Source organism: Fulmarus glacialis, unplaced genomic scaffold (assembly GCF_000690835.1).
Source record: "Fulmarus glacialis isolate BGI_N327 unplaced genomic scaffold, ASM69083v1 scaffold14435, whole genome shotgun sequence".
Classification (NCBI taxonomy): Eukaryota; Metazoa; Chordata; class Aves; order Procellariiformes; family Procellariidae; genus Fulmarus; species Fulmarus glacialis.
The window spans coordinates 14,973-38,647 of NW_009211294.1; the positions used below are offsets into that span (position 1 = coordinate 14,973).

General features: G+C 42.7%; 1 protein-coding gene across 1 annotated transcript; it reads right to left on the reverse strand.

The window, feature by feature from the left end:
* Positions 1–188: 188 nt before the first annotated feature.
* On the reverse strand, positions 189–22,483 carry LCT (lactase). The gene is made up of 17 exons (XM_009577498.1): positions 21,820–22,483; positions 19,744–19,823; positions 18,194–18,277; positions 16,607–16,709; positions 15,875–15,983; positions 14,402–15,089; positions 13,377–14,022; positions 10,522–12,081; positions 9,917–10,185; positions 9,175–9,465; positions 7,132–7,330; positions 6,201–6,403; positions 5,704–5,813; positions 3,624–3,758; positions 2,335–2,558; positions 1,165–1,401; positions 189–397 (listed from the first exon to the last, which is right to left on the reverse strand). The coding sequence occupies exons 1-17, from the start codon at positions 22,481–22,483 to the stop codon at positions 189–191; spliced, it is 5,811 nt and encodes a 1,936-aa protein (XP_009575793.1).
* Positions 22,484–23,675: the final 1,192 nt, after the last annotated feature.

Here is a 23,675-nt window from a genome sequence, read left to right on the forward strand (position 1 = left end):
CAGTTAACATGGGAAAAAAAATTTCCTTTGTATTTTAAAGTTGGTAAGCAATCAACAAAATGATGGGGAGCTATCTCTAAGGCAAGACACAAAGTGGCAGCAGTACAAGCGCTAGGTTTCTTTTCCTGGTGCTATAGGCCTTTTTTTATAAAAACCAAACCAAACCAACACTTCAGCAAGCGGAAACTTTACAGTTTACTGAATTCCATGTATGATTGTTTATGGGATCTTTTGGATAATTTTCCATACATATATGCAAAAAGAGCCAAGCCCAATGCTCCAACTGCAGAAAGAGCAAAAAGCACATACAGTGCTATTTCTGCGTTTTGTGATGTTAAATCTAATCCCAAAAAGCGCACGCTGTCAGCCGGTCCTGGTGTGGCGTCTGTTGGTGTCACTGTCCATGGGAAAAGAATAAGAAAGTATTAGTACACACAAGCCCGGGTGAACGCTTTCATGTGCGTGTGTGCGTTGCTGCTTCCTGCCTCGACAAGGCTTTCAGCGTTGCTATTCAGTACTCGGGCAGTCGCCGTAATTCTGTGGGATCAGCGATTGACACAGTTCTAGCTCACAGTGAAGGCACAACTGAGGCTGATAGTGCAATTATTGAGACTCCAGGAGCGGCAAGTATTCTCTGGCAGCCATGGTCATCCCAAAAAGCTGATAAAAACGAGAAACCCCACACTAATGATGGTTGCTGTTCAATGTACTCCTTTAGTTCAGGGAACGTAAATGACAGAAGAATCAGTATTTTCCAAAGGCTTACCCAAAACACTGATTTGTATAAAGTATTCAAAATTGTTTAGAAAAAGTGATGTGGGAATACTGAATGTGTGTGGTTTGGAAAACATCTTAGGCAGTTCTGTTAATCAGAAAAAAGTAGAATGGAATAACGTTTTTGCTGCATTTTGGAGACAGGCATGTATCAAGGTGCTATCGCACAAAACTCAGTCATTGTTCTGGTTTTGCATACAGAAGTGACATAATTCCACATGAATGTCTTCAGTCATAACAAAGATTGATGACTAGTCAGTGCACTACTGGAGCCCTTAGAAAGAATATTGCAGAAAATGGTGGTGTCTTTAAAGACTATAGATTCTAGAAATCTTTTGGGATTAGGATCAGAAGTGGACACACAAGCACGATGGCTGCTGCGTCACTTACCTTCAGGCTCCAGTTCCAGACAGGGATGTGGGCCCGTTGCTGGGTCTGGAAACCCGTTGCAGTTTATGATCTGCGAGTAATACCGGGCAGAGGCCTTGGGGCGCCGTGGCAAGTTGGGGTCTGTGAAATTCACGTGATAGAACCCAAACCTTTCGTCAAAGCCCACTGCCCACTCGAAGTTGTCCATCAGCGTCCACGCGGTGTAGCCTCGTAAGTCGACACCGTCGAGCACAACGGCTGTTACCAGGACCAGACAGAACAGGTCAGTTGTGCAGCCGGGTGACAGGAGGTGTCACCAGTAGGCCAGCAGTGGCACAAAGATGCTCCAGGACACCACACAGCGACAGGGTGCCCAGCGCAGTGACGTTATTGCCACGCTGGCCTCACTGGTTCTGCGTCTCCCCGTTCCCACCTCTCTCGCATGTTGCCTCAGCTCAGTTGCTTTCAGGTAGTTTCAGCTGCCAAGTTACAGCTGACGAGCAACCAGGGTAGCTCAGTCAGCCTGCCAGTATTGGAGACTGCTTTGCTCCGCTCCAAAAAGCAAAGCTTTTGTCCAATAAGCAAAGGTTTAGGAACAGAGAAGAAAAGCCATCAACACGCAACCGTTGCTTAAACAAGTGCTTGTGGGGCCTCGCTGCTAAGAAGAAGTAAACGAGCACTTTGTGAACATCTGGCTGGCGGCTCCCAGTACATCAGAAAAACAAACTGAAAAAGCCCTTCCCTGATATTGCTTGACCACTGCTGTAATTGAAACCAGTTTGGGTTGTTTTTTTTTTTTTTAATTTTTTTAAAGATGCAGTTTCTAGACACAGCAGTAGTCAAACTAGAAGTCAAAATAGTTATTCATAACAATTACCCATCAAGCAGTGGAACCTTCTCCTGGCAGATGCAGCTATACAAGGAAGCTGCAGTTACCCTACTACACCCAGGGTTTGTTCTTCCCCTAGATCACCTTTCCCTGCAAAGTCGGGCTATCCATGGGCGGTTCCTGCTAAACCCAGAGGCTCTCGGAAGTGGATACAGAGTAAACCTATGTAGGTGTGCAACTTGCAAGTGTGGTGGCAGTGGTCTTTCAGCTCTTCACAACTTGCTTTGTACACATCAGTTTTGTGGCAAGACACTGCCGCATGCTAGAGATTTGGATGAGCAGATTTAAATAATCACTCTTACCTTTCAGTGCTTCGTTAACATAGGTCCGATAGTAATGAGTTCGCCAAGTGTCATTGAAGTCAAAGGCTCCCCTTTCCGAGATCCCGTTTTCAGTCACGTAAATGGGAGGGTTGTTGTACTCTTCCTTTATCCATCTCAGGAGCTTTCGGAAACCAAAGGGTGTTACCTTTAGCCAGAAGGAACCAGAGTTCAGCCAGCTGCGGTCGGTTACTGAAGCTACACCCCTGCGGAGGAGGACACGCTGATCAAGGGACAAGTCCCAAGTGCCTGCCGCTCTGCCTGGCACCTCGTCGCTGCGGGGCTGAGAAACACAGTGCCGAGCTCTGCGGAAAACTGAGCCAGAGGTGACGTTGTGGCAAGCTGGCGAAAGCACAGTGGGCTGAGGTGGTGCTGGGGCTCACAAGCCTCTAGAAAACACTTCCTCATAGTTTGCTTTACAATTGTATTCTGCTTAAATCAACTATGGCTGAGGATGTGATGTTAGCTCCAAATCTTTGTCCTGTGACGCCATTTCTACTGTTCAACGTATAATGCAGTGCTTGAGCACACAAAATTGCCATTTACACCTATGTCCAGGAATGCAAGACTGAGCCCAGTGTCCTTCTACAGGGCTAACTAGGGGTTGGGATGCAGCAGCAAAGGGAAATTGTAATCATTTCATATATTCTCTGTGGAAATGTTTCGGAAAACAGCCTATGTTCAGCCCTGTGTGTGGTCCCACCATTACCTTAATTCTCATCAGAAAACTAGTAAGCTCCTATTGTTTATCTTTTGAAGCTGGAGAAAGAAATTGGCATCTAAATAAAAATCTTGGCTTATGTATACTTAACCATGAAGTCATTTAGCTATTTAGGCTTTGAACTTACATTTACCTGATGTGGTGAGGGAACTAACAACTGTTTAACGGCAAATGGAGCAGTATCCATAAACCAGGATAATCTAGCAGTTCAAACAGCAGGAAATAGGATAAATACTGTTTACAGCTGATCCCAAACCACTGGGAGACTCACAAGTGCAGATTCCTTCCTTTAGTAGATTTTCTAATTTTCTTTGTTCTGTTTTAAACATTCACATTTATCATCAGGTCTGTAAAAAAAGGGCTTTTGCTGGACTTCGCTGAAAATAACAGCACCACAGGTACTGTTTGGGGATATTTTCCCTAGTATTGGTTATAACAGCTTAAAATACCTGTCTCATGGCTTTATTTGCTATCAGTTTACATTGCTCAGTTGGCCCGGGCTCCAGGTGCACATATTTTACTTGACCAATAGTTTAAATTCATCTCTTACCTATCAGAGTCATACGACAGAACACCAGCAGGATAGTTTACGTTGTATGTTAAAACTGTAGTATAATGATTTAAACCAAAGTAGTCATATGTGCCTTTAATTCTTTGCTTTTCACTTTCAGTAAATTCTGGAAGTCTGCAATAGAAAACAGAGCAAAGCATAAACCCCTCAAAATGTAACTCTTCTCAGGATTTCCCCTTCTTTTGCTTCCACCCCTCCCCAATCCAATTGTATAAACTAAACTAAGCTTTTGCTAGTATATGCCATTCATGCTGCCTGCGCTAACTTTCTCCAAGATCTTCCACCAACCAGAACAGAGACACCTGATGACTAGAGGTCCTGGTCATGGTCAAACAAGAAGTTTGACCATTATAAGACAGGAAACAGTGTTTGCCTCGTCAGGAATGTGTTGGGAGGAACTGGTAACACCCATTTTGGTTGTTATGTGCTTATCACAACCCTGTGGAGATCCAAAGCTGCAGTGTTTGTGTGTGACCTGTCTCACCCCGCCATCCTGCAAGAGCATGACTGACTTAGCTGTGCCAGAGGGAAGCATGAAACGGTGCCTCCTAGCAGCCAGTGATGCGCAGGGGTCCTGTCCTCGCTCAGGGGAGCTTCACGAGCCCCCTCAAAACACTGTACTCCTGCTTGCACGCACTGAAGGTGCAGCCAGCCATCTGTGCTAAGATGTGCTTCACAACAGGAGGGGAGCAGGCATCTGCTACAAGAGGAGCTCTGCTCTGTGTGGCAGTAGCAGCACTTGGTAGGTCATGGCAGAGGCTAATACGGGGTTGTCTCATAAACTCTGGCTTCTACATGAGAAACAAGAAAAACTTCTGAGCTTTCTCCCCAAGATCCACACTTTGAATACACTCCTTGTGTAATGCTGATATCCCTGGTACCAGCACCACAAGCACAAGGGGAGGTACCACAATCCTTCCAGAGGAACACGGGAAAACCCAGGAGAAACTGGGAACTAGCCTCTACGCGTGGACTCTACCATTTAATCCCAAAGTGCTTGGTTCCCTTCAAAAGGGAGGCCTCCTCAGAGAAGAACATCCCTCTTTGGGATCTGCAGCCCTACACAGTCTACACAGAACACGAAACAGAGTCAGGGACATCCAGGGTACCCTGGAGCAAGGAGCGAGGTTTCAGCTCTCTTTCAGCCCGAAGAGGGAGAAAATTCTCCTGGGAATTAGGTCCCTAGGTGACCCCCTGCTGAAAATGCAGGCAGTGCTCCTGGCAATTCGGTGAGGCTTGAGAGTTTGCAGTCTTAGACTTAGGACAGGACTTCTTCCCCAGATTGAGATGCTTGGGCACATTACCTCATAAAGCAACGCACAGTGACTTTGCTGTCTTATTAATGGCAGCAACTGCCAGAGGAGCAATAACGTGTCAAAAGAAGTGCTCAAGAATGTGAGTGTTTTAGGCACATACAAAAGCGTAACTCAAATCTTGGAAAAGACCTGCCTTTTCCGCAGAGCACACACCAACTCTTCCACCATCTCCCTCATTTCAAAACAAGTGGTCTTTCACATTTTCAGAGAGGAATGATCAGGAATAGCCCCAGATCTAATATACCCCATCAAATTGCTATTAAAGTGAAGAAGGGAAAAAAGTTCTTTCCTTTTAAAAAGGGAGAGAAAAGGAAAAACATTCATGATGGAGCACTGCTAGCACAATAGGGTTAAGAGTAATTAATGGGAATGGAAAACAGGAAACATAATTCAGAGGCACCAATGAGTTCTCAGTGCTTGAGTTCAGGACATCATTTTAAGAACAGTTAAAACACGTTTACCAGGGCCAGGTAAAGCACTGCGTCTAATGCAGAGCATTTACTATATCACTCTGAGCTGCCAACTTACTACCCCCAAAGATATGTTGTATTAGTAAATTTAGTTCGCAAGACAGGTAAAGACAGGGAACAGGCAAAATGTACACTAGAGTTTTTCTGCGAGGATACAGTAAGATTTTCTACAGTAACATTGCAACAGAATCATTGAAATTTAGCACTTCTTTCAGAAAAGCAGGTTTCAGCACAGCAAGTAAAACAAAAGCAAATATGTGCCTGGGCTCTTACCGGGACCGGTTCAGACCCTGAGCCAGACTGCGTTCCCGAATCCTTGTTTTCATCACTTCGTTATAATCGCCATTTTTGAAAATGGGATGAGCAAACCAACCTAGAAAAAACTAAGCCAGGAAATAAGGGAGAAGGATAAATTATGTATCAAAACAAGGGATTTAACCATTCCTCTTCATGTGCTGCTTTGTATGTAGTACCTGAATTTATAATGAACAGGCACATGGAGATATGCAGGGATACCCATTTAATGGCAGCAAATTTAATAAGCTTTTGGCACTGCAATCATATTTTGTCTCATTTCTGTTACATACTTGATCAGCCACCAGAAAAGGGTGATACATTTCCTTGCAGTGATACTTCTGGCTCAGGGTTTTTCATGCTGGCATGGTGAGATGCTGACCTGGGTTTGGGGCATGTCCAGCACCCAGGATGGGGGTGCCACCATGAACAAACCCAGGAGCAGCCAGGAGAGCTGTGACCGTGTGTCTCTGTACCTGCAAGAATCGACTGGCAGCACTGATGTCCTCCTGGTTGTGTGGGTTCCTTGGTTCTGCCCAGTCAGAGTTGATGGTGATAGAGATTAATCCGCCTTGTTTTGGCCGGTAGGTCTCATTGTAGAGGTGCCAGGCTTCTGCGTGGGCCTTTATTAAGTTGTGCCCCACCATGTAAGGGGCTTGCCCTGGCCGAACAGAGATGCCTGCAGAGACAGTGACAGCACAGGCAGTGGAGCAGCAGTTCCCAGCTTTCTCATCGGCTGTTCCCAGGTTAACACAACACCCAGGACACCCAGAACTGCCTGCTGGTAAATGAATAAACGTGCGGCACCTGGTGCCCTCGGGCCCAGCCCTGGGCTGAGATCGCTGCTTCAGCAGAGACAGCTGAAGGTGCAGCTGCAGTGGGCAGGCTGTGTGGGACCCCACATTACTCCCTCCTCCCCCTGCGGTGGGACACGGGCTGGCTCAGCTCTCTGCCCATGCAGGGCTGCCAGCCCCGGCAACAGGCTGCTGCCGCCAGTATGGAGAGCAGAAAGCTGCGTGCTCAGGCCAGCTCCCATCCCTGCCCTTCCCCTGCTTCTACCCTACAGCTGGGCTTGGCCCTCCTCCAGCTCTAACCCTTCTCCATGGTTGCTGGAGCTGCTCTGGAAATGGGGTCTGCTCCAGGCAGCAAGTGTAATCCGGATCTGGAGGTTGCAGAGGAGGGGTGGGTTAGAGGGGTGGAAGAAGGCAGATGGGTCTTGGAGGGGACAGGCAAAGTGAAAGAAGGACCTGTTCACCACCCCATGGCAGTCCAAACCCCATTTATCCCCACCACACCAACTTCCTTGCTCTACCTTTGCAAGCTCCTAGCATCTACTCTGCTGCAGCATAAAACAGAGTTGTGCCCACAGTGCTGCAAAGGCTCTGAGGTTATGCCTAGCAGTCTTACCTGGAGCAGCTGTGCCAACGCCATAGCCAAGATATGCGGTGTTATAGGGTTCGTTGAGGGTTATCCAAAATTTCACTTTATCTCCCAGTCTCTGGAAAAGGAGCTCAGCATATTCCTTAAACCTCTGAACTATAGTATCATTCTCCCACCCACCGACATTCTGCAGCGCCTGTGGGAGGTCCCAATGATAGAGAGTTACCTGTGGGGAAACACAGCAAGAGAAAGGACTCAACAAGTCACTTACTCACTTTCAGAAATAAGGATAATAATCCAGCCTCATTTATGAATATAAATAAACTCTGCTTTGATCTGCAACTACTGTTCCTAACGGTGTTTGAGTTTGTAGCGATCACTCGTGCACTCAAATAAAATACCTTTTCGACAGTGTTTCAGATTCTTTAGGACATGGGGAAATGACTCAAACTCTAGGGACTGTCTGATGGTGAAGATGAAGCTTTTACCAAAAACCACCACAACCTTGTAGCAAGAACTCGTCAGTCAAGAGCTGCTGCGCTTGCACTGACTCCCAGATGACGTACAGTCCAATGAAACACCTGTTCGGGCTGGTACATACGTTGGACCAGTCTAGAGCAACGCCATGAAGGCACAGGTTTGCTCAGGCATGATCTGATGCTTGTGTAGATATTCCCGTATTGCCCCAGTATGGTGGGCATGTATGCATGTTTGGTGCAGCCATGTGTACTCCCTACACAGGCCAGGGCTCGCCCTCATGATCAGCGGCTACCGAGGCAGAAATCTTGGCCACCTTCCTTCCTGGGGAGTCCATCTGTCAGAATGCAGTGGCCAAAACAAAGGAAAAGGTGTTTCAATAACAGAGAGAATAGCTACATGGCAAAACTATGAAGAAATCAATAAAACAGTTCTACGCAACAAAAATATATGTAATTATCTGTACTCTTACACTTATTTATCCTACTTGTAAGTAGGACAAGGATAGGTAATAGACATCTGAAGAACCATCTTTAAATACACTTTTTATAACTTAGTCTTTTCCCAAGCACTTCCTAACAGTGTTGGTTTAGGTACTCAGTTCTTATAAAAGTCACTAATTTCTGCATTAAACTGACATTTGGAGGGACTGTCCCATTATGGTTACATCACATCTACAACTTAACTTTGCAGGTCATGTATTAACCATGACACTCCCAGCAAGGAACCCAAATATTCAAACTTACCAGAGCCTGCTTGGCTAAGCAAGGAGTTTCTTAATGAGCTATAACTGAAAAAAGCAATCATCTAAAAAGTGGGAACAAGTGCAGACAATGAAGAAAACAAGGAAATCAGAAAAGCTAACGCCTTCCCAATTCTGCAAGTACACTGTCAGCAAAAAGAAGTTCAGAGAAAGCAGGGATGAGCTGCTGAGTGGAGGAAAACTGCCTAGTGATGGACACTGCTCAACAACCTTCTTGCTTTGGTCTCCAGCAGTAAGCACTGCTCCCAGACCTCTGTGTGTACCAGCATGGTTTGGGGTGGAAAGGGACAGCCAGCAGTATACAGAAAAAAGCTACGTGTGTCCAAGTCTATGGAGACAGGTCAGATTCACCCGACAGTGCTGAAAGAGCTGATTGATGCAGTGGTGAGGTCACTGTCCATCATATGTGACAAACCATGCCGATCAATGGAGCTTCCTGACTCCTGAGAAAAGAATAATGTTACACCCATCTCCAAGAAAGGCAAGAAGGAGGATCCTGGGAACTACAGCTTGGTCGGCCTCACCTCAGTCTCTGGAAAGATCACTGAGTAGGTCCTTGTGGAATCGACTTCCAAGCACGTGAGGGGTGAGAAGGTAATTGGAAACAGCCAACAATAAGGTTACCATGATCTTTCTGGGTAGTAATTTCTAAAACATCATCATATTCCCAGTTCATCTGCTTATGCAAAAATCATGTTTCCTTGCGGAACACAATGAAAAACAATTTCTCTGTGGAGGAGGGCGTGGATGGAAACACACACATGTGCTCTGAGCATCAGACTTGGGTTCTGCTATTTTTCAGTTACCTGAAAGTTACCGGGTTTAGTTACCTGAGGCATAATGTTAGCTGCCAGAAGAGCATCGATAAGCCTTTCATAGTAGTTCAGTCCCATTTCATTGATGTATCTGGTGGTCCCATCTGGGAGAACGCGGGACCAGGAGATTGAAAAGCGATAGTGAGACACCCCGAGGCTTTTCAGCATTTCCACATCCTCCTCGATCTTGTGGTAGCTGTCACAAGCTACGTCTCCAGTGTCATCATTGCTGATTTTCAAGGGAGTGTGAGAAAATTGATCCCAAATGCTAAGTCCTTTCCCATCTGCTCTCCATCCTCCCTCAATCTGTAATTGAAGATGGGGAGGGGGAATTGTTAGTAAACCCCAAATTTAGGTCTTGGCCTAGCAAAGAATTCAGCCTATTAGTCTTTGGGGCACCATACAATATTTTGACTTATCAGCTTAAGACAAGAAATAGCAATGTTTTTGCTGTGCCTAGTAAGACCTCTTGGGCCTCAAGGCAAGACCTATAAGCAAAGTACAATGTCACAGAACAGGTATTGTTTCAGTTCACCTGCTGCCCCATGTTGGCTGGCTCTTGTGAAGCCCATGCTGCTGTTTCAATTCCTGTGGTATAACCATGCCCTTAAATATCTCCAAGCTCCACCCTTTTACTGCAGTTGTTACACTAACCCTCAATTACGATAAAACCTAATGTTACAAAAGCTGTAGGTGTCTCATCCAAAATGAATTGACTGTCCACAGGTACTTTAAGAGTCCATCTCGGTTTCCTAACCTGATATGCTGAAGTTGCTACGCTCCACCAAAAGTTCTTTGGAAACTCTCCATATAAAAATTCGTCTTCTTTTGGCAACGGGATACCATTATTGCGGATGATTTCTGCATAGTACACAGCAGAGCGCTTTGGGGTTCTTGGCCTGTTGGGATTGTGAAAATCAACCTGGTGCAATCCAAATCTTGGATCATAACCATTCAACCATTCAAAGGTATCCATAAAAGACCAAGCGTTGTATCCTCTCAGATTAACGCCATCCAACTTGTAAGCTGAAAGACCAGAAACAAATAGAAGGGCATCAGTTGTATAATCACGCATTATATGAACCACAAGGAATTCACATGCAAGCACATACACACTTCAAGCTTCATAAAGCTGGCACCGGACAACTAAGATCGTAAGAGACTCTTCATAGTTAGAGGATACAGAGTACAAACGGCCATGTAAAGGAGATCATAAAAAGAAACATTATGTTTATATTGTGTTCAGAATATTTGAAAACCAATATCAATTGGCTTTAAAAACTACTCCTCAGAGGAAGAAAGTAACCAGGAATCTAGGGAGGAGACACACAACACCAACAGGACAAAAGCAAACACTGGTACCTTTTAAAGCTTCATCAATGTATGTTTTGTAGTAAAATATCCTGGTATTGTCATCAACATCCGATTTGGTTTTTATCCCCACCCCATTCTTAATTATGTATATTGGGGGATTTCCATATTCTTCTTTGATCCAGTTCAGTAGCCTCCGCAGCCCCCAGGCAACAGCCCGATGGTCAGCAATAGCTGAGGAAGGCCAGGAGCTGTCAACCTTTGTTAAAACTTCCTGGTCATACTCATAAGAGAAGGGGCTCAACCGGGTCGTTGCATGGGTTACAATTTTGGAGGTGTAGGTGTTGAAGCAGAAAACATCTGCTGTGCCGCTGATGTATTCACGCTCCTCCGCTGTGAAAACTGGTAGGCGAGACAACGGCAGGTTCTGGAGCTCACTCCTGTTCCCAACTTTCCACTTCATGACCTCGGGGTAGTCCCCATTTTTGAAAACCGGGTGTGTAAACCACCCCACCAAAAACTGCAGGTACCTGTCTGCAGCTTCTATGTCCCTGGGGTCGCTTGGTGTCTTCGGCTCAACCCAGTCAATGTTGGGACACAGAGCAATGACCCCTCCCTGACTCGTTCTGTATTTGTCATCATATGTGTGGTAGACCCGGGCGTGAGCTTTCAGTAAGATGTGAGCAACCCTGTAGGGAGCACTGCCAGGGTCATTGACACTGGGTGGAAATGCCCCAGTGCCATAGCCAACCCAGGCAATGACTTGGGGTTCATTGAATGTAATCCAGAACTTCACCCTGTCCCCAAAGGTCTGGAAACAGAAGTCAGCAAAACTGTCAAACAGGTCAATCAGCGTGCTGCTCTCCCAGCCACCAATGTCCTGGAGAGCTTGTGGCAGGTCCCAGTGGTAGAGAGTGACGATTGGAGTGATGTTGTTTGCAACCAATCCATCAATGAGACGGTTATAGTAGTCAACTCCATGGCTGTTTATTGAGTTGTTCCTTCCGCTGGGGAAGATTCGAGACCAGGACAGGGAGAAATGATAGTTCTTTACCCCTAAGGCTCTCAGCAGGTAAATATCTTCCTCCACCTTGTTGTAGCTATCACAAGCTATATCTCCAGTATCATTATTTTTTATATTCCCTGGGACATGGGTGAAGTTATCCCAAATGCTGGGTCCTTTGCCATCAGCATCCCAGCCTCCCTCTACCTGGTAGGCAGAAGAAGACACACCCCATGTAAAGTCCTCTGGGAATGTCCCATAAAAGTATGTGTCCCTTTCAAAGTCTGTTTGAGATGAAAACTTCTGCCAGACCACCTTTGCCTTGGAGGGAACTTCTGATGCTGGTAAATTCGGTAACTTTGATGGCATGGGTAGGTCAAACACCACCGGCGTAGAAAATCTGTCCAAGACTTTGGATGGGAAACCATTCTTTTCAATAACACTAGAATAGAAATAAGCAGATGCCTTGGGAGTCCTTGGTCTGTTGCTATCTTCAAAATTCACATGATGTAGCCCAAATTTTAGGCTGTACCCCACTGGGCCTTCAAAGCCATCAACCAGGGACCGAGCAATATATGACCGAACATCAACTGTGTCTAGTTTTACCGCTGTAACAGAAACAGTACAAGACACTGTTATTCATTTGAACATTTTCTGAATACAGCACAATATAAGCACGTCAACTGAGGGTAACACTGTGATAAGCCAAACATCTACGAATGGTCTTTTAGGCAAAAAAAAACCCCAAACAATTGAGAGTATCTGGCAAGAAAAATAGTCAGCAATGTACTAGGAGCTGGTCAAATGCTTAGTGATAAAAATGCGTGAGAAAAGAAATACTAGTCAAGAGATATTTGAGTACAGGACACTTGTGCCACTGGTATCCCTTTCCCTGTATTCTTGTTTTCAAGCACAATTTCAAGCACAATTCATCTATACGGTGCTCTTTTAGATTTAATACTATAGTTAAACTGAAACATTGTATTTAGTGCTTGCCTATCTTTCCTGACCACAAGAGAGTTTCTTTTAGGAGAACAGCGTATCCAATACCAGCAGAGGCAAGTCCAGCATCCTTCCTCACATTGCCTACAAAAAAGCACTAAATCTCTCTCCTTTCAGAAAAGTTCACTTCCCATATGCAGTCCATCTTCTTTACTTCTGCTGAGGCATAACAGCAATGCTAAATTGTGTTTTCCATAGCTCTTTTAACACTTCTATCAGTATGTTGAGAACTAGGTCAAGAAGATCAAATGCTGTATGCTGATGACCAACATATTTAATACAGCATATTTAATATAGTTTCCCTGACAGTATTGATTTGTGTATCTCAAGAGAGTGTCAGTCAAATCTCTATTTGAAATCTCAAATCTCTATATCTGTCCAGAACTTCAGTGACTAATATTATTTTTACGTCAATTGATAAGCAGTTTGCAAAGATACAGGCATACCATGAACCTTGCTCAAAACAACTAAGATATAAATATCTCCCTAACAATTCTAACCCGAAATGGTACAGGATGCTGTCAGTTAGATCTCTTTAATCAGTAAAGACATCGTTCAGTCCTGATCTATGAGATCTCTGTAGGCAAGAGCCTGCCTGCAGGCAAATCACCTTCAGGGGAGCTCAAGTATATAAACACTGTTCTGACAGAGGGACTGACATTAGGGTCCAGGCTACATTAATCCATATATATGAAAAACCTATTCCCATATCTAAACAGAATGGAGAGTTCCATATCTGGACACCAATAGGCTGAAGTGTATGAGGTCACACTACATATACAATAGGCAGCTGACCTCATATCACTATGCAAGTGGTGATGTTTTAAAGCTAACCGCTATGGAAGTGATAGAATAACTAGTTGCCATTATTAAAAAAAAAAATAATTAAATTTCTCCATACCTTTTAGAGCCTCATTGATGTACCGGCGGAAATAATCCACTCGCAGAGTGTCATTAATAAGATCCCCTGTATCTTCTGTCGGCATACCATTTCCTGCTATGTAAATTGGGATCTTTGTCCCTGTATATTCCTGGGACACAAACTTGAGCAGCCTTCTTAATCCCCAAGGGACCACGTGGATCCAAGAAGAGGCAGTCTGTGGCCAAGAAGGATCTACGTGCAAGGAGAAGTTCCCAATGCTCTCGTAGCTTGGTGCGCAGGTCCCATTAGTCACAGCACTGACCAGGCGGGAAGTGTAATGGGAAAGACCAAAAAAATCTGCAGTCCCTTTCACCCAGGACTTCTCCTCTTCTGTAAACAGAGGCAGCTGTGCAACTGTTGTGGAGCACTGTTGGTTTACTTCCTGGATCTGAGCCTTTAGGATATCTGGGTAATCACCATTAACAAATATAGGGTGAGCAAACCAGCCAAGCATGAACTGCAGATACCTCTCAGATGCCCTCACATCCTCAGAGTTGGTTGGGGTCTTGGGTTCAGCCCAATCCGAGTTCAGCACCAGACCCACCTTTCCCAGTTGCTGAGAGCGGTATTTGTCATTATACAGGTGCCAGACCTTGGCATGAGCCTTGAGAATTGTGTGAGCCACCTGGGGGCAGAAAGCAGAGGAATATGTGACACACTGCTTTGCACAAGAACTCTTAAGCACTGAGATTATTGCCATGTGATTATTGCTCAAGAAACCTTGACAAAACAAATAATCATAGCCAGAGAGTGCAGTAGGTTTTGGATTAAGCAGAAGAATCTGGCTATCCCTCAACACCAGCTCTTGGAATAGAAAAATAAAATAAAGACATCTAGCACCCATTAACTAACCCTTTTTTTTTCAAGTATCATAAATCCAACAAGCAAATAGTTGTCTCAGAGGCCACATTAGGCCTGAACATAGTTAAAGTACAAAACCATCAGAAGAAAACAATACAACAACAATGGCAGCTGCAGGATCCTAGTTATTCCCGTGTCTCTACCTTGTAAGATGCTACTCCTGGGTCAGTGATTCCTGGAGGATGCTCTCCGGTGCCATAGCCAGCGTAGCTGATAACCCAAGGCTCATGGAAAGTAATCCAGAACTTGACCCGATCCCCGAAAGTGGCAAAGCAGAAGTCTGCATAGTTTACAAAAGCATCTACAATACTGTCATTCTGCCAGCCACCAAGAACCTGAAGAGCTTGTGGGAGGTCCCAGTGGAACAAAGTCACCATGGGCTCAATGTTAGAGTCTAGCAACCGATTAATTAATTGGTTGTAATAATCAACACCCTTGGAGCTGATGGTCTCGTCAGTGCCAGCAGGGAAAATTCTAGACCAGGATACAGAAAATTTGTACAGTTGGGGATGAAGACCCCTAAGTAGGTAAACATCATAGCTGGTTTTATAGTAGCTGTCACACGCCACGTCTGCTGTTTGGTTCATGTAGATATGACCTGCATGCCCAAACTGATCCCAGATGCTCTCTCCTTTCCCATCCTCTGCCCAAGCTCCTTCAATGTTAAAGGCACCTGTGGATGTGCCCCAGAGGAAACCACTTGGAAAAACATCTTGCAGAAAAGAATCCCTCTCCAATTCAGACTGGTTAGCAAATGTTTCCCAAACTGTTTGATAGGAGGAGCGAGGGGCAAGAACAGCATCTGGATTCTCCCGTAGAGCGTTTGTTTTGCTGGAAATAGAATAAAAAGAAGTTACAATCTCCAAGGTGGATGCCAGTGCCACAGAACTTGCAAACACGGAGGGTAAAAGAATCGTTTGCTTCCCATTCTTAGGGTATAAGCCACTTAGGGTATAGTTCCTTTGCCATCTGATCAATCCAACCTACTGCCTAGCAGATGAAGGTGGAGTGCAATGAGCTAACTGCAGAGGAGCTCAAGAGCTATATATCTAATACATTTCTTTGTAGGTAGATTCTCATAATTCATTACAGCTAGATCAAAGGTGCAAACAAAATCCTTGCAGTGTATAGCAATTTCACATGCTACAACTGCTCTCATGAGTGCCCATAGGATAAGCTAAAACTAAGCAATCCTGCTTCTGTAATCCTTAGCATCTCCCTGCACAATGATATCTCCTACATTTCTATAGGCCCAATTGGCTTCTCTCCTATGAAAGCCTCTATTGTATTTATTTATTTATTTATTTATTTTTAACGATTTTGCTCTTGAAGAGAACAGAAGGCTTGGAAAATGTACCTGTTACCATTGGCTTGAAGGTGCAATCTGGATAACCAAGGATGAGAGAGTGGAAGAGGATTACATTGCCTACAATAGTAGGATAGAGGATTGCCTGTAATAGCAAGAGACTGGGCTCAGCAGAAAGGCATTCCTTTCCAGTCCTTTCAGCAACTAACAGCAGACTTGACCACTAAAACTGACTTGCGTCTGCCTGCACATAGGTTTCTAGAGGACACCATTTTATTATAGTATCTGATTTAAGGGACAAAAACTGTACCTTAAAACATGAGATGATGAGAAGTCCAAGAACTCATTAACATCATACCCAATCGTACGTGTCTCTTCTTTATTAATAGCTGAAAACAAACAAATGGTAAGTGATTGACCTAGTCACAACTTAGATGCCATGGACTGCACGACACTACTTGTACATACAATTACACCTTTAGAAACAAGGTGCTTTTCATAACTAATAGCTATTTTTCTCAGATCGAGTATGTTGGGTTTTTATTAGATATTTACAATTTCATGTTAAAAAATGATCATAGAATCATAGAACTATTTAGGTTGGAAAAGACCTTTAAGATCATCAAGTCCAACCTTAACCTAGCACTGCCAAGTCCACCACTAAACCATGTCCCTAAGCACCACATCTACACGTCTTTTAAATACCTCCAGGGACGGTGACTCAACCCCTTCCCTGGGCAGCCTGTTCCAATGCTTGACAACGCTTTTGGTGAAGAAATTTTTCCTAAGATCCAATCTAAACCTCCCCTGGTGCAACTTGAGGCTGATGAAAATGATGAAAAACCTTGGGGAAGATTTCCTTCTTCCCCTCCCTCAACACTCACCATCCACCCTTAATTTTCCAAGGCGGCTATGAAAGAAACCATAAAGTTATTTCATCTAATAGCAGCGTTCTGGACTGGACAATTTTGAATTTCCTCTATAATTTGCCATGCAGATTTTAGCTAAAAAACTCTCCTCATTCTTGAAATATGTCACTCACCTGTGACAATGGCAGCTACTGGTATGAAAGGATTCTCTTCCATGGAACCACAATCAAGGAACTTCAGACTAAAAACCAAGATCTCTATGTCCTTCCAAACATTCTGCAAAACCAGAAGTCAGAGACTTGTATGAAAAAAAGCATCAGCCAGCTAGTATAACCATGCTCTTGGCATTTGTTTCTTTTAACACAGAATAGGAAATACCTAGAAGACTGAGAATCAGCGATAAATTTTTTCAAAGTTAAATTCATAAATCAACAGAGTAAGCATTAAATACCACTGTCCCGGTTTCGGCTGGGATAGGGTTAAATTTCTTCCTAGTGCTGTGTTTTGGATTTAGTATGAGGAGAATGTTGATAACACACTGATGTTCTCAGTTGTTGCTAAGTGCCCTCCTACTCCAAGGACAGCTCCCATGCCTACTGACTGACCTGGGTACACAAGATGGGAGGAACATAATCAGGACAGTCAGCTCAGCTGGCTAATGGGGTATTCCATACCATGTGACGTCATGCTCAGTATATGAATGGTAGGCGTGATCCAGGAAGTACCGATCGCTACCTGGTTATCGGTCAGCGCGGGTGGTGAGCAATTGCATTGTGCCTCACTTATTTTGTACATTTTATCATTATCATTATTATTTTCCCTTTTCTCTTCTATTAAACTGTCTTTATCTCAACCTACGAGTTTTTCTCACTCTTACCCTTCCGATTCTTTCCCCGTCCCAATGCGGGGCCGGGGGGCGAGTGAGTGAGCGGCTGCGTGGTATTTGGCTGCCTGCCAGGTTAAACCACGACAACCACCCACTATTTTCCTCTGATCCAAAAAAGCCCAGTGCAAATCAAAGCATAAACCCCAGACACCTTCAGTGTTCGACCTGTCATTGAAAAGGCACAAGGAACTATGTCCTTTTCTGAAAGCTTACTTGGTAAGGATCTGTTGCCATAAATGGCCCACTCCAGATTTTTAGAGTAACTGCAGCATGCTGGGACCCTAAAGAGAATGAGTCACATGGGTAGCTCCTTATTCTGCTACTCAGTTGCTGGATGACTCTTGTCTTACAGATTTTAAGAATGCAATTCACTACCAAAGGTTTAATATCAGGTACTAGCCTATAGCATCACTGACATTGTTGCTGCCATGTGATCTAATCCTTTCACAAACTCATCCTCATTGACATTTCTAGCACTACCTCTACTGATGAGGAGTTGCGAAGTTTGGTAGTACAATTGCAGAACACATGCTAGAATAAAATAGTGTCATTAGCCTAACAGCTTATCAAACACTTAGGATGTGAGAGAGAACGTTTTTCAGTTCTAGACAAAAGAATTATACCATTCCAGTGCTCATCAATAATAAGGACTGACCAAGATGATCCTTTCCAGCACTTTCGAACACCTGTTTTTAAGTCAGAATAACAACAGCAAAATAAGTGAGCACTATGCAGCTGTTTCCTAGTGTAGCTGTTGTCTGAACTGTCACAGCAAATCAGAATCGTTTAGACACGCATCAAGAAACATGAAATTCCCCTTCTATTTATGGTCTGTTGTCTGCTGCTATGCTTTGAACACTGTGCATAATGTTACCTGGAGTTGACTCAATTTCTTGTAGAAATCTGTTTCATTTCCACAAGAGTACTGAAGGCTGAGAGACAGAAAGTCTAACGAATCCTGGAAACAAGAAAAGGAAAAGAATAATTCTGGAGTAAAACACATTTTTTGCAGGTATTATGTTAAAAATATATAAAACTAAAATATTTGACAAAGATACATTGCTGGAGTAAGAAGCCATACAGCTATATGGGACCCCTGGACTATATAATGAGTACAAACTGGATACTGAATGGGAAAATGCATTTTTTGTCTCTCCTTCTAAACAAGGTAAAATCTAAACAGTTAAAGGAAATTCCAGGAGAATTTTATGAATTTAATATTAATGATTTACAGTTGATTCTTTAAGTAGTAAGACTGAAGGAGTCTATGATTAATCAGACAGAGAAACCTTTGCAACTATGTGGTTCAGGCAGGCCTTATCAACAATCCTTTGGGGAAAGACCACTTCAGAAATCTTACATCATTCCAAACTACAAGCGTTATCCCACTCGAAGTCATCAAGTTCAAGGGAATAGATAGTATTCTTTTATTAAACCAGCTGATGAAGTTGGAAAAAACCTGATAAGCTTTCAGCTTGTTTTCCAGTCCAAGGTTTTATTCTAGTTTAGTCAGCTCATCTAATACAACATCTTCCCTCTCCCTACAAACCACACCTTGCTTATATCCTTGAAATACCATGCCTACAATATTGCTTACCCTATCACTAAATTTCGAAGGATTGTGAACACAAGCCAAAACCCTTCACTGTTGTTTGTTCACTACATCCTACATCAACATGCTCTAGGTGAAGACAACTACTAAACAGAGGGTTTGGTCTTTACAGAAAGGATGTCACCATCTTGTAGAGGTTATGTTCTCATGTTGTGCCATCCCCGTGCAGCTAGATCACTTTTAGCGCAGCTCCGTCTGTGTTTTAACATAATAAGCAGATTTTTTAAATAGTGGTTATTTAAAATAAAGTATCATCTTTTTTATTTGGTGAACCATTAAGTAGATTTGCAAAGAAAATAACAATGGGTACACTTTTTGCAGACACCTTATCATTTAAGCATGGGAAAATGCATTTTGTGTTTCTCCTTCTAAACAAAGTAAAATCTAAACAGCTAAAGGAAATTCTAGGAGTATTTTATGAATTTAATATTAATGATTTACAGTTGATTCTCTAATTAGTAAGACTTGAAGAAGTCTATGATTAATTATGATTATGATTAATTACAATTATGATTATCTATGATTATGATTTCATTCCCATGCTAAAATTGCCAATTATGAGAGCAAATATTTCTCCATATATCTTAATCAGTGCTTACTAGCCAAGAAAGAATGCTGAAGTAATTTTTTAAATCAGTGAGCTTCACATGATCAGACTAATGAAGTAAGTAAAATTTACCAAATTGGTCAATTGGTCAACTTGCTAAAATTTTATTTAACTTGCAACAAGTCACTTGATTCTGTACATAAAAATCAAGTTAAATAAAATCAAATTCATATAATTTTGGAAATAATTTCTGTTAAGGTGTTACCTGAAGAGAAACTGAAAGCAATTCTGATGAAGTGCTATCCAAGACATGATCCATTCCTAAAGCAATGGACAGCTTTCCACCTTGAAAAAAAAAGAGGCAGCCTATTAGTAGTATGTTAAGGACAAACAACAAAATTCAGTTCACTGCAGTTTTTTTTAAATCAGTTGGAAATTTTTGAAGATGTGGATCATCGGGCAGTGCCCTAGGTATCTGATTTCACAATACCCACTATGATTTCAACAGAGAGTTGAAGAAGATAGAAATTCAAAGGCAGAGTTCAAGGAGTCTTTGTCAATAAATCTTATCATGACAGCTCATAAACATCCTAGCACTATTGCTTGCAGGAAGGTGGATCTGAATACAGCTGTCCAGGGGGTGCCCTTCCACTCCATGAATAATTATAAGTAATACCTTTAATTTTCATGCCTTTGTGGTGGTTCTACAGTGGTTACTTTTTAAAATCCATTCTGTGCTGGATGCTGCTGAGATGCTGGGATGCCGCTGAGATGCTGGGATGCCAGGAATTTGGGGGGACGGATTATGAGGGAGGGAAGCTGGGCAGCTTCTAAGGGCTATCACCAGATAGCCTGAACTGTACTGCAAAGTATTCCTGACAAATGCAGGAATCAAAAATAAATAAATTAATTAATAATTTGGAAAAAACATGACTCAGCCAGCTCTACTGGTTGTCTGCCTGGGACAGAAAAATTCCAAGCCAAAGAAGGCAGACCCAAGAGGACAGCTGCTTAGAAAATCCCAGGTACCCATCACAGAAGAGTTGAAATTCTCTTGCTCTGTGTAACACAGGTAGAGTTAAGATTTAATTACTTTAAAACCCCAGTGTCTGCAATGAGGAAAGTCAAACAAAGGACATTGCAGACTTCCTCACACTATTATTATCTCACAGGAGACTTCTTATGCCTTGTTTCTTCATGGTTTGAGGTACATTTCAGGAATTTTTTAGTCTTTCCTCTCTGGGTCAGGAAGAGGTACACAAAAATACATTATTATCTACAAAATAGCTTGATTATTACGACTTTGTTATTATACAAAGAAAAAATAGAATAAGACTAGATTTGGGTAATTTTAAAGTAATTTGTAACTGATAGAGATAATTAAATTTCATTTTACACTAAAAAGTAAGTATTTTGTTTCATGTTGGTTTATTTAACTTTTAAAAGTTTTAAGAGTATTTAACTTCTAAAAGTTAAATAAAATCATTTCGCTTTGATAAAATGAGAAATGTCATTTTAAACCATGATCAGTTTTGCTTAAGTGGATTTTGTCGATACATTTGCAAAGATTTCCACCTTCTGTGTGGAAGGGTGAGAGTTGAATTTGACCTGATTCTTCAGCTAGATCTGGACCTCCAAAGCTGTATTCCTTAGGAACACAACATGCCTTAATGAAAAAGTCTGCACTCATCATATATATAAGAGATTATAGCTCAGCCACTGACTGATGGCATGACCTTCCTCTCTTAACTGAAATGGTAGCAATTGCAATCCCAGTTTTCAATGACATTGAAATAAGTAATAAGGCTTTAAAAATGAGATGACTGGGCAGGAATCAAAAATTCTTCCTAAGTCTCAGTCCCACTTTTATTATACAACACTTTTAAGGTTTCGTATATGAACAGTATGAGACTACAGTTCATTGGGGGCATCTGCTGGTCTTTAAATTAAGAGCACATGGACAACAGCGCTTAGAGAAAAAGCATATAAAAGTATTATAATATTTGGTTTTGAAGTACTAGTTTCTGCTGCTCAGATTAACCAGAGGCTATTTAATACTTCCCTGATGCTTAAAAGATTAAATATAAATATGCATACGTACACATAGATATTATTCCCAGCTATTTTGGCTTTCATTTCAAGTCAAATGCAATTACCAGTAAATTATAAAACAATTATCAGAATAAGGGATTTGAAGGGACCTGTTACTCAAAGATTATGTAATTCTGAGAGCACTGATAGCACATTCACACAGAGATTGCATGCAGCAGTTGCCATTTGATCTCACCACAAAATATTTGTGAAAAAGTCATATAAAAAAATATCTCCCCATTCTCCTTACCCATCGGTGAGTATTTCTCGTGGTAGACAGTGTAAGCTCTTTCATGAGCGGCAGCTAGGGCCTGGGCTTGGTACTGGGGGTCATCGTAAGGCAGGCTTTTAAGGACCTCCGGCAGGTCACTGAAGGTGAGCCACACATCGACCAGGTCCCCAAAAACACGGAAGCTGAACTCTGTGTATTCCACAAAAAGGTCAGCAAAAGCGTCGGCTTTCCTACCCATGGTCTGCGCGGCCACAGCACTAGGGACACGCTGGTGATGCAGAACTACCACCGGCCTGAGGTCTGCAGCAACCAGGGTCTCGAGCAGCTCCTGGTAGCACTGCACTTGAGCTTCATCTGGCTTCCTGGCATTCCCCTTTGGAAGAATGCGTGCCCACGGCAGGAAGACTTTGTAATGCGTCACCCCGATCTCACGAAGGTGGGAGAAGTACTGAGGCAGCTCAGGAGCCACAAGATCTTGTCGGCACAGGTAATCATGGGCTTCAGCCACGGCAGGGCCCTGATATTCCTTGGGTAGGACTTGGTTCTGCAGATGCAATCTATTTATTAACTCGCTGGGTAGAGGTCCAGCAATGGCGATAAAATTCTGAGCAAATTCCCCGTCTATCCCAAGGCTGGGAGAGACTAACAGAAAGAAGACGACTATCTTGCAAATCAAATCCATTTCTGGACCTGCTTCAGAAATAGTTATTCAACACTACTTATACTACAGTAGAAGTAATATTTAACTGAAATTATCTATTACTCAGATAAATGTTCCCAGAACTAGCTGACACTAGAATGATAACAAATCAGGACTTTCAATCAATAGATGAATGAACAAATGGACAAATACGAAAAACACCGTCAAAAAATCAGTTGGAGAAAGGTCACATGGAAATGTTTTCTGAGATGCTCAGGTTCCCCTTTAAGCTTGAACATCAATTGACGTTTGCTATACTGCCTCCATTTCAGAGGAAGATAAAACAAGTAGACAATGCTTTTCATTTCCTCTTGGCCTTTTTTGGTTTAAGAGGAATCCCAGCACAGCTCTGGATGCAGAAAATAACAAGAGCAGAGTTATCTGCATTGTCAGGGCTGGGTACCACCACGTCTCACTGTGTGCAGGACAGCAAGAGGCACATTTGTGCTCCAATTCTTGGATGCATAAAAGCAATCTGAGATGTGGCATTTTACCCACTTGGAAAAGTGGCTATTACATGAATTCAGGCAGCAGCAACAACGTGCGTCCTCATGCCCGATAACATAAAGGAATCTGAGGAATCTGAATATCATTTTACTACATTCCAAAGTACTCCTTCCTTCAGCCTTGAAAAACACATGCTCTCTCAGCAGGGTGGACACATACAGATCACCTACCTGAACTGCTGCAGGGAAGAGATAACTTGACTTTCTACATTCAAATACAGCAAAACTGAAGAGCTGAGAACGTTTGCTGCCTAAATATAGAACGTGTTTAAATCAACTAAACACAAAATTCTACATAACTATATTGAGAAGTCAGTTCCATCTCCGAGTTGTTTATTTCCTTTAATAAACAGTTTTCTGCCTAAAGCATACCTGGAATCATCTGGGCAACTTATTGCTCTGTCAAGCAATATTATCTTTAAGTTACAGAAGAAAACGTCTCTCAACTTTTGCTGTTATTCAAATAGCCAATCTTACAGCTTATACAGGGATTGTAATTCGTGTACTTTGACCCTGTTTGATTCGCAGGTGACTTTTTTTTTTTTTTTTTTTTTTTACAAAGCCTTGAAAAGCTTACTGAAACATTGTACTTACTGTTCTGAACAACTACCTACCCTCTTCTTTTTTTTTCCCCCCTCATGTTTGAATAACAAGTTTGAATAGGAAGG

Coding starts and splice junctions, on each gene's coding strand:
- LCT (XM_009577498.1), bottom strand. CDS start 22,483: ATGGATTTGATTTGCAAGATAGTCGTCTTCTTTCTGTTAGTCTCTCCC. Junction 15,090..15,874: donor TCATCATCTCATGTTTTAAG/GTACAGTTTTTG, acceptor TTCTATTTCCAG/CAAAACAAACGCTCTACGGG. Junction 9,466..9,916: donor TAGCAACTTCAGCATATCAG/GTTAGGAAACCG, acceptor CTTCAATTACAG/ATTGAGGGAGGATGGAGAGC.